The following is a 9,617-nucleotide window of genomic DNA, read 5'->3' on the forward strand; positions in this document are numbered from 1 at the left end:
ACGCGACCACAGTCATACCAGACAGTCCAACTGAAGACAAAAGTACATTTAAATCAGTCCTAAAATCATCATGGGAACATTTTCATATAGACTACATCTGAAAAAGGCAAACACTCGTTTTAGCCTAGTTTTTTAAATCCCAAATAATTAGACATATTTCGTTTCTGCTTTTTTAATTCGTTTTTATTATTGTTATAATACAGTAGCCTAGTTGTAACAGTTATTTTGATCATACAGGACGACATACATATTAGCTGACAAGAGGCTCGTTTTACGCAAGAGTGGAATAAAATTGACAATTTGAGATGTTCGAGCGCCACCCCATGTCAAAACTGAAAATAGTTGCCATCAACTCCTATAAACTGCAGGGTTGTACATAGTAATCTATTAGCCTACTTATTTCACCTGTCCTCAAAGTGTTCCCTTTCATTGTGATCTGCGCTAATAGACCTACTACCCATGATTAATTACAAACCTAATCATACGATGTTGCGTGGCGTGTGGCACAGAGGCAGACATTATGCTGTATCTGGTTGGACAGTCAAGGTGGACACAATTGATTTATTTAAAAAATATCTAATGATATTTGACAATGATTTTAATTCAGTTAGCCTATGGTCTGTTTAGGGCATCTATCTGGCCTTTCACCTGACCATCTCACATAAAAAGGCTAAACCGTGATAATGTAACTACTAGGCTAATTGACCAATACCAGGGTACATAATAGATACATGATAAAAGTAAAGCAAAAATGATATAGGCTAACGTTATAATGTGTAACAAGATCTAGGCTTATAACACATATATCACCCTTCAGTAGGCCTAACAAGTAAACCATTTTTAAGAAGCAGTGTTAAAATGACTTTCTACATTTGATTTATAAGCAAAGTGTTAAAATAACTATTTTGGTGCGTGCGAGAACATTTCCCTTCACAAATAAGGGAAAAAAATGAGCACAATGATAAATAAAATATGTTTTTCCATGACGACATTCCCTCCTTTCATGTAAAACAATATCAAAAACGAAACAAAAAAACAGCAAGTCCCTGGGCGAGCAGATCCGGACGTGACTGGCGTGCAGATAGATAGCCCTTGATGATGAGATATATTTGAAGGTCGCAGAACGCGTTTATGGTGATCAGTCGGTGATGGGCGGTTGCACACATTGGGTCTGTACTTTCAGAGTGAGATGCAGATACTTAATGCACGATCATCAATACACTATTGAAATGTACCAGTTGCATGCCATTTCGCCTAGCCTTCAGCAAACAATGGCCATTTTAAAAAGCACAAACATAGATTCAAAATTAGTGATAAAACCCCAGTTAATCCAGATTTGTGCACGATGGTGACTGACGGTAGCATGTTGGGAATGACAGAAAAATTATTTTTGGTGTGCTGCGGCTTTGCCTGAGTCTCAGCTCAGTTCAACAGACAATGGTGCTCTGGTGTGCGTGTGCAGAATACCGTGCATCGGCCCATGCACTGTTGCCAAAAGTTCTTCTCCGATAAAAAAAAAGCCCTTGCCCCCCCCCTACACACCAGTTTTCCTTTTCAGTGTGCACTCATTCATTCTATGATGCTCGCCTAGTTGAGAGGAGATTCTCTGTGCCCGGCTCACGTTGTTTGCGTTAAACTTTCTAATGAAATCAAAAATAACTTTTTGACCAATTTAGAATTCGTTCTACTTAGGGTCAAGAGGGATTCAAGACAATCACAGAACTTTCCCTGCAAAAGAAAACTTCAGGTATGTCAAGATACGTTTTTAATATTTTGGGGAAATCAGACCCAGGAGTTGAGCCCCAAAAATGTTTTAAATAGTTTCTCAATGTTTGGTCCTCAAACTTAAAAAACTGCAATGGATTTCCATAACTTTCTAAGGATGTTAGGATGTGTCCCTTTAATTCCTTGGGGACGCTAGTAGATGTGATTGGTTTAACAAGTACCTTTCTCCCCTGTGAAGAATTATGGAGCCCAATTGTACTGCGGGAGGGGCTGAGGAAGAGCACCATGGAAACTACTCACCAAATCCAGTAAGTCTGCTTTAGAATACAGAGGATGACATGAAAACGAATTGATTTCTGGGACTCATTCTACTGTCTACAAGTGCATGTCACAAGAGGTTTGGGGTACCATTCCTCATGAATTGAATTAATAATTAATTTAATTCCCATTTCTGTCTGAATATAATATAATAGGATACAATAGAATAGAGAGTTCTTAAAAACAAAACTCCACTTCATTAAGGAAGTGACATTCTAAAAACCCCAGGGGGTTCCACTGAACGCTGGGGATCTTTCTGGGGCCTCTCGATGCTGAGAATCAGTGTATAACATCTGGCTGTCGCCGTGACCCTCCAGCTTGGCTGCAGCTGTTTCTCCAAGCAGGAAGGTCAGCCTTGAGGAGGAGAGATCTCCCAAAGAGGGCCACTGGGGTCACGGTGAATGTCAATTTAGCAGAACATGGTGGGACATGATGGAACATGATGAGACAGGACCATCGCGGAGTAGTGTTGCTATAGTGGATGCCATACAGTTTAAAAAAAAATGTAAATACTTGATACAAAGGGAATAATAGCATTTATCGAAATAATAAACATGGCGGTTAACCTAAAAAAACATGGCTGATTATAATAATCAAAATATGTCTTTCTGTAATGAGTTGGAACAAATAGATAGTGATTGTTAACATCGTGGCAAGGCAAAGTCAGACTGGGAAGATTCTTACCTTCCTTTTCCCGTCTCATTTTTTCCTGTGCCAGTCTGCCGAGGTGGCGCCTGGCAAGCACGCGGTGGCAGAGGCCTTGGAAGAGGTGCAGGAGGAGTTGATAGAACATCAACCTCTGGAGCAGGAAGACCTGAACTTCGAGAAGTGGAAGCCGAAGCCAAAACCCAAGAGGACGCTCCACGAGAAAGCGTTCGATGTGAAGACATATCTATGGAACGCTGAGACCAGAGAGTTCATGGGCCGCACAGGGCATAGCTGGTGTAAGTAGAAGTGCTCAGTTTGCAGAAGTGCTCAGTAGTAGCGGTAGTAACTGCGGTTGCCCATGCAAATCATATAATACAAAATATATCACCCACAAGAAAACAAATTCTGTGTTCAAAGCTGCAACAGGCCTGATGACACATTGGTTCTTAATTTCTATAAAAATCCATTAACTTCTCTCTCATTTGTAATCATTACAATTTTAATCGCCAATGGTTGAAGGCAAAAGTGCTGGTTTCGTGGCTTATTGTTTTTGGATGATGGTTGGGGTGGGCTGGGGCAGTGGGTGGGCTGGGGGGTTAGAAGAAAACGTGTCTCCCCAGTCCCTCAGCCCTGCTCACTGTACTGCGAGTGTGTGTGTGTCCAAGCTCAATGTTTACATAGGTGCACAGACGACTCTGTCCCGATGTGGACAAAAACAAGGCTGCCTGGGGACGGCTTCCCGGTAGGAGTGCGGTGTTCTGAGTCACACGCTGGCCAGGAATCACATTCCTCATACCCCTCACCCAGCTTTCCACTGCCTTTTTCACAAAGCCCCCGTGACCTCCGCATTTGACCCTAGCGTGCTTGTGGCCCCACGGTCGCAGGCGAACATGTAAAGAGTAGACAAGCAAGTTTTTTTTCTGTAGACAGAAAAAGTTGTCAAATTTCATTGCCAGTTTTGCGCAGTCCGCCAGACAAACTTTATTGGCAGAGGCTGTTACCTAGAGTTTGTTGAGGCGGTGATGATGGGAGCAGGGCTCTTTATCCGACAGCCTGGTTGCTATGCAATCTGACAGCCTCGTTACTATGTGACTCGTTTGGGTTTGAACTCCCTCAAGCCTAACCAATGCACTACCATACGAGAGCACTAACATACGAGACCGGTCTAACGGGCCAAGATTTGAGAAAATGACGCAAGCAAGAGCATGTTCCTCCTTCCTCGTCTGAAAATTAGAGTTTTTTTCCCTCATCGTGCCCAGTACTGAAGAAGACAAGAGGCCAGGCTCAAGACAGGAAGCGATTGCTTAAGAAAGCAATGTGTGCACACTTGTGAAGGAATGGGGCCCCATGTGCCTCCTGGCAAGAAAGGAGGGGGGACTGAGTTTGAAGTCGGTGATGTGTGTCCTGTGTGAGAGGAGTGTGAGAGGGGGACACAATACCAGAGTGGGGTGATCGTGGCTCCTTGGAGCTGGCCGCGGCTCTATGGCTGCAAAAGACCGTCACTATGATGGCAACCGGAGGTTCACTGTGTTCCTGAGTGAAAGGACAGCTGGGAGAATTCTCACTGAGCTCAAACAGAAAGGCCTTTGTGGGCTCAGGGGACGCAAAGCTGGCTGCAACCAGCCTCCTGTGAAATTGCCTGCGCAGCAAAAGCCATTTAAATTTAGGGCACATTTGGGTTTGATTAGTTGCTAATGGACTGTTAATTGTAATTCGGGGAGAACAATGGTAGTTCTCAAGGTTTCCTTTTTCACACAGTTCAGGTCATTTGAATGAGTTTGTTAACAAATGAGTTTCGTAACAAAGTACAAACTGATTGGAGTGATTTCCATTTACAGACGTGGAGAGGCAACACTTTTGTCACATTGGTGAGCATCCTGAGCAAAGACAGTAGAAGTGTCTAGACAGCCCAGACAGTTCCAAATTCCAACATAATAACTGGAGATTCTTTATACTTCATTATTTTCCCCAACTCAAATCAAAGAATTTCCATTCTGATGCACACTGATAGCCATAACCACAACTATTACCCTTGTGGTTCTTCTAATGATCTCCATTAAACTGAATTACAGTGACCGTGAATGTAATTCATTCTCTATATCTGACCTCCATGTTACCTCCTTCTAGTTCTGATCATCCTCTTTTACACTGCACTGTATGCATTCCTGGCGGCCATGTTTGGTGCCTGTATGTGGTGCCTCATGCTGTCCATCAGCCCCTACCACCCAACCCACAACGACAGGGTGATGCCACCAGGTAAATATGAATTCTAACCCCCCACTCCCTAATTCTCTCTCATTCTATCCCTCTATCCATCCTCCATCCCTCTATCTGTCCATTCTATCTGAACGTAAGCACAGTTGACTGTCTATGGGTTTCCTTTGGCAGGTATGACGATGTCCCCACAACTGGATGGGCACTATGAAATCGCCTTCAACGCCTCCGACCGCAAGTCTTGGAAGAAGTATGCAAAGCTAATGGAGGAACAGCTAAGATGTGAGTCAGATACCAAACATGGTGGAATTAGTTGGCATTTTGCCAAACTTGAATAGTAACTTGCAGGAGTGTGTTCTGAAAGTTAGCTGAAGATAATGTTTATTATTGCTGGGTTCGATGGGATTCAAATGTTGGGGACATGTTGGGGGTATAACATTGAAGCAGAGCAGGCACACAGTTAGTTAATCCTCTCCCCCTTACCTTCCCTACCTTTGTCCCCTGTCCCAACTGCCACTGGGAGAACAGCATGCTGGGAAGGGAAAGCCTCTTTGTGGGCAGAGCGTATCCATTGAGTTCTGCTGCTTTTTTTCCGTTCTTCAGCGGTCCGCTTTTGTCAGACTGACTGAATCAGAGGCCCGGCGGAGCAATCGGTTTATTTATGGGACCCCTCCCCTCATGTCCCTCGTTTTTTAACATTCTCCATTTCCGTGTTTCAGTACTAACCACTAAACCCCCATTAAAAAACTAAAAATAATTGTTTCATGTCTCTCTTTCAGCGTACAATGATGCCCTACAAGAGCAGAGGAACATCCAGTGTCCGCAGGATGCGTACTTCATGCAGGACGATCAGGAGGAGAGTGCAGAGAGGAAGTCGTGCCAGTTCAAGAGGTCCTGGCTGGGCGAGTGCTCAGGGCTCCAGGACCCCCACTTTGGCTTCTCCCAGGGGAAACCCTGCATTCTCCTCCGAATGAACCGGGTAAGACACAGCTCAGATTTGATGAGATCTCCCCCATGGAGGGCCCCTCTGTTAGCCTGGTTCTGGATCTGTTTGTGCTGAGAGAACACCTCCTGTGGTCATTGTCATGCTATGGAGGGCCCCTCTGTTAGCGTGGTCTTAGATCTGTTTGTGCTGAGAGAACACCTCCTGTGGTCGTTGTCATGCCAAACATGGTTGGCACGATCATAGGAGTTGGGAACGACAGTCCAAACAGATCTGAGCTCAGGCTATCACTCTATAGCATCAGTCAAGTAACATGAACTTCATCCTATAGCTGCATATATAATCAGCGATTGCTAAGAGGTAGTGTTATTTGTTATAGTCGTAAAGTGGAGTTTATCGCTGAAATGGAGGAAGATGCCATTGAGGTAATCTGAGATAGATGCAGACATTTCAGTGACATCTTGTGGCCATCGTGAGGAGCAGATGAAAACGTTATTGTAATGTGATTACAGCAATTCTGTGACTAGTCAATGTCATTGTTACCATTATATACTGTAGCCTAAAGTTGTATTGTCCCCATTAGGAAAACTCTAGAGTGAAACCTTGGTGGGGATATCCAAAATTCATCTTATTGCTAGGTAGATGATTAGACACATTTTTTAAATGAAATGTTAATAAATCCTGACTTGGTAAAGTTGAATAAGATACCATATACAGCTGGTCTCAGCTGGATGTTAGAATGGATACGTTCAACCCAACATTATGTGGATGAGACCTGATGTCATGACTGGTGAAAAGTATCTGAAGAAAACTGAAGACAGCCACTGGGAATGATAAATATGCATAGTTTTGCCACATTGTTTCTCAACAAAAATGATGATATAACAACACAAGGGTCCCTTTTATTGCTCTCGTCCTGTAGATTCTTGGCTATTTACCTGGTCAAGGCACTCCAGTGAATGTGACCTGTGGAGTCAAGGTACAGTAACAGACAGCATTCTTCCCTTCCAAACATCTCAACCATAACCGGGGCTGTAAAAGATCTCTCCGTGACTGAATATCATAACCGCTTATGGGACATGGTGTTAGTCACAAAAACACGACTCACTGTGACCTCTCACTCTTTCAGAAAGGAGTGCCAGAAAGCTTGGGAGAACTTCAGTTCTTCCCCAAGAGCATTTTCAACCTGATGTACTACCCGTTCTATGGGAAGCTGAGACACGTAAGTGAGGATTTTCAGCAGCATGATTTCCACTGCTGCTCTCATGATCTAGATTATATGCATGATCATAGTGACGATAGCCACTCAAGTTGCTTTTGTCCCATATCCCTTCTCCCAGGTGAACTACACAGCGCCGGTGGTGGCCGTGCGCTTCAATGGGCTGCAGTACGACACCCACATCGTTGTAAAATGCAAACTCAATGGCAAGGGCATCATCAATGATTCGCCTACCGATCGCTTCCTAGGCAGTGTGTCCTTCTCCTTTGATGTGGGTGCATAGTAGTATTCCCCATCCTACTGTTGGTGTGATGTCCTCATGACAACCAGGAGACAGGAGAATATAGGGGAAAAAATCTCATTATATGTTGAATCCTTGTTTTTCATAAAATAGTTGACCAGCTTCTCTCTTCTCCCATTCCCTCCTGTACCCTTGTGCCTTTTGCTGAAAATAGCAAAATATTTTTGAATGTTAATGGATCATAAGCACAGACACCACACAGACACCTCACCAATAGTCCTGAGCACAAGTTAAGTAGACAAACGGAATATTACCATTGAATACTTAGCAAGATTAATACCACTCGCTAGGTTTATGAAATACAAGGTTCATCTCACAGATATATTATTATACAGTACAAGCTGCCATATAGTTAGTCTCTGTAGCTATGCAAATCCATTTATAATTTAAGACATTAATAGACCATTATTAACAGACAGAAACTGTACAATACTGTACAATAAGAATATAAGCGGAACATGTTAAGCACATTTTGATTTGAAATCAAATTCTGTACTAATTTCTTTTGATTTTGTATCTTTCAACATCATATCTATTGTGTTTTGTAGACTCCAAAGGCTACCATATGAACAATGGCAGGACACTTTTACTTACACAGTAAAAAAAGAAACAGTAAATGACTAGGTTACATTTCAGGTTTTGTTGTTTGATAACTCCTTATTCCACATGTATTGATCATATATAAGCCCTATGCTGCCATTTTGTTTCCTTTTCTTTTGTATGAACACAACAAGACTGCTAATGAGAATGTAATACCGCAGGCTGACATTGATCCCTATATTAGCTGATGGAAACTAAGATCTACTCTGTAAACAGACAGAGTTCACACCGTTGATAAACTTGTATACCAGTCTTGCACACTCTTAACGAAATAACAGGCTATTTTGATATAGGCCTATACTTAATCCTTGTTACTGTATTTTTGCTATGATTCTACTAAACCTGGTATCCATGTTGTATTTATTCTGATGTATACTATAATAAATACAATGTTGATAAGAACAATGTTTTTCCATAGGAATGTATTACCTAATTGTGTAGCAGGCCAAAATATATTGTTTTAAGTAGTGATATATTTTTTACATGAAACTCTTTTCTTATGTTGGTTGTCAAGCAGACTACATTAAACATAACCTATTACACACGCACAAACAAGATAGGTCTACTTTGCCCAGATATGTTCAAAGGCATTGCAGAATTATTTATTAATTTTATTCCATAATGTTGACATGGTGCAATCAATTATCAAAACTGCCTAAAGAATTGGAGATTCGAGCTAAGAAATATTCGAATAGTGAGCGTTATGCCAATTCATATTGTTTAATAAAACCATAACACTGTAGGAAATGTCTACAATAAACTTGAAACTGAATTGACTAATTTAACAATGTGTATCTGTCATTGTGTACTGTTAAGAAATCCTGAAAAAATGACCTGATTTGACACAACATAACAAGTATCAAACCACAACATATCAAGTCAAATCAAATGACATTGTTTATTTGAGAGGCTTACTGATGCGTAAAACACGAACGTTTTAGGGACTCATTCGAATGGTTAAGGTTTGGGATAAGGATACAGTTCAACTTAAGTTCACGCATTAATTCTGAGTGGTTAAATTAAGGGTCAACGTTTGGAAAGACTTAAACAACAACAAAAAAACAAGTGTCTAGCACTAGGATTAAACACTCAACTCTCAGAGCCTGACGCCTCGATCACACCGACAGCATCATTGCATTTTGGTACACCAGAAGTACATTCATTTCCAATGTAACGCTGTGTTTGCCTTGCAGCATTGCGTTGCAGAGGCAGTTGCAGTGCATTCTGTGTGTGGCATACGCTGGATTTATCAAACATATGCATCAAACTTTGCATAGAAGGCTTGACAGAAATGGTAGCAGAAGGTGAATGTGGCACACATTTTGTTGCACACCTATCCAGATGATGCTGCGCACCATTTTGCATAATGACTGTCGGTGTGATCTAGGCAGAGGTCTGCAGTTTTAAACGCAACAGATTAAACGCAAGCCTACTAGATGGAAATAGGTGCTCACGTTGCCCCTAGAGGACAGTTTAGCTTCCACATTTTGCCAATTCTGGTACTTCCTCCTGGTGTATTCCATAAGAGAATGGGCTGACCAATCCATAAGAGATAAACTGTACATGTATCCATTGTTCTCTTATAATATGTTGAGGTCCATAGGGACAGGCTCATGTGACCTTAAAAGGAGAATGAACTTGGGCAGCTA

The 9,617-nt window shown here is 42.0% G+C and overlaps 1 protein-coding gene across 1 annotated transcript; it reads left to right on the forward strand.

The window, feature by feature from the left end:
• Nucleotides 1-1,555: 1,555 nt before the first annotated feature.
• Nucleotides 1,556-8,753, forward strand: LOC112256375 (protein ATP1B4). The gene is made up of 9 exons (XM_024429586.2): nucleotides 1,556-1,747; nucleotides 1,964-2,033; nucleotides 2,762-2,987; nucleotides 4,819-4,947; nucleotides 5,080-5,187; nucleotides 5,685-5,884; nucleotides 6,771-6,827; nucleotides 6,978-7,070; nucleotides 7,189-8,753. The coding sequence occupies exons 2-9, from the start codon at nucleotides 1,968-1,970 to the stop codon at nucleotides 7,348-7,350; spliced, it is 1,041 nt and encodes a 346-aa protein (XP_024285354.1). The 5' UTR covers nucleotides 1,556-1,747; nucleotides 1,964-1,967; the 3' UTR covers nucleotides 7,351-8,753.
• The last annotated feature ends 864 nt before the right edge of the window (nucleotides 8,754-9,617 follow it).

This window comes from Oncorhynchus tshawytscha, linkage group LG08, assembly GCF_018296145.1.
Source record: "Oncorhynchus tshawytscha isolate Ot180627B linkage group LG08, Otsh_v2.0, whole genome shotgun sequence".
NCBI lineage: Eukaryota > Metazoa > Chordata > Actinopteri > Salmoniformes > Salmonidae > Oncorhynchus > Oncorhynchus tshawytscha.

Excerpts from the sequence above, each read along its gene's own strand:
- LOC112256375 (XM_024429586.2), top strand. The coding sequence starts at position 1,968 with ATGGAGCCCAATTGTACTGCGGGAGGGGCTGAGGAAGAGCACCATGGA. Across the intron at positions 2,034-2,761 it reads GAAACTACTCACCAAATCCA|TCTGCCGAGGTGGCGCCTGG; the intron begins GTAAGTCTGCTT and ends TTCCTGTGCCAG. Across the intron at positions 7,071-7,188 it reads TCTATGGGAAGCTGAGACAC|GTGAACTACACAGCGCCGGT; the intron begins GTAAGTGAGGAT and ends CCCTTCTCCCAG.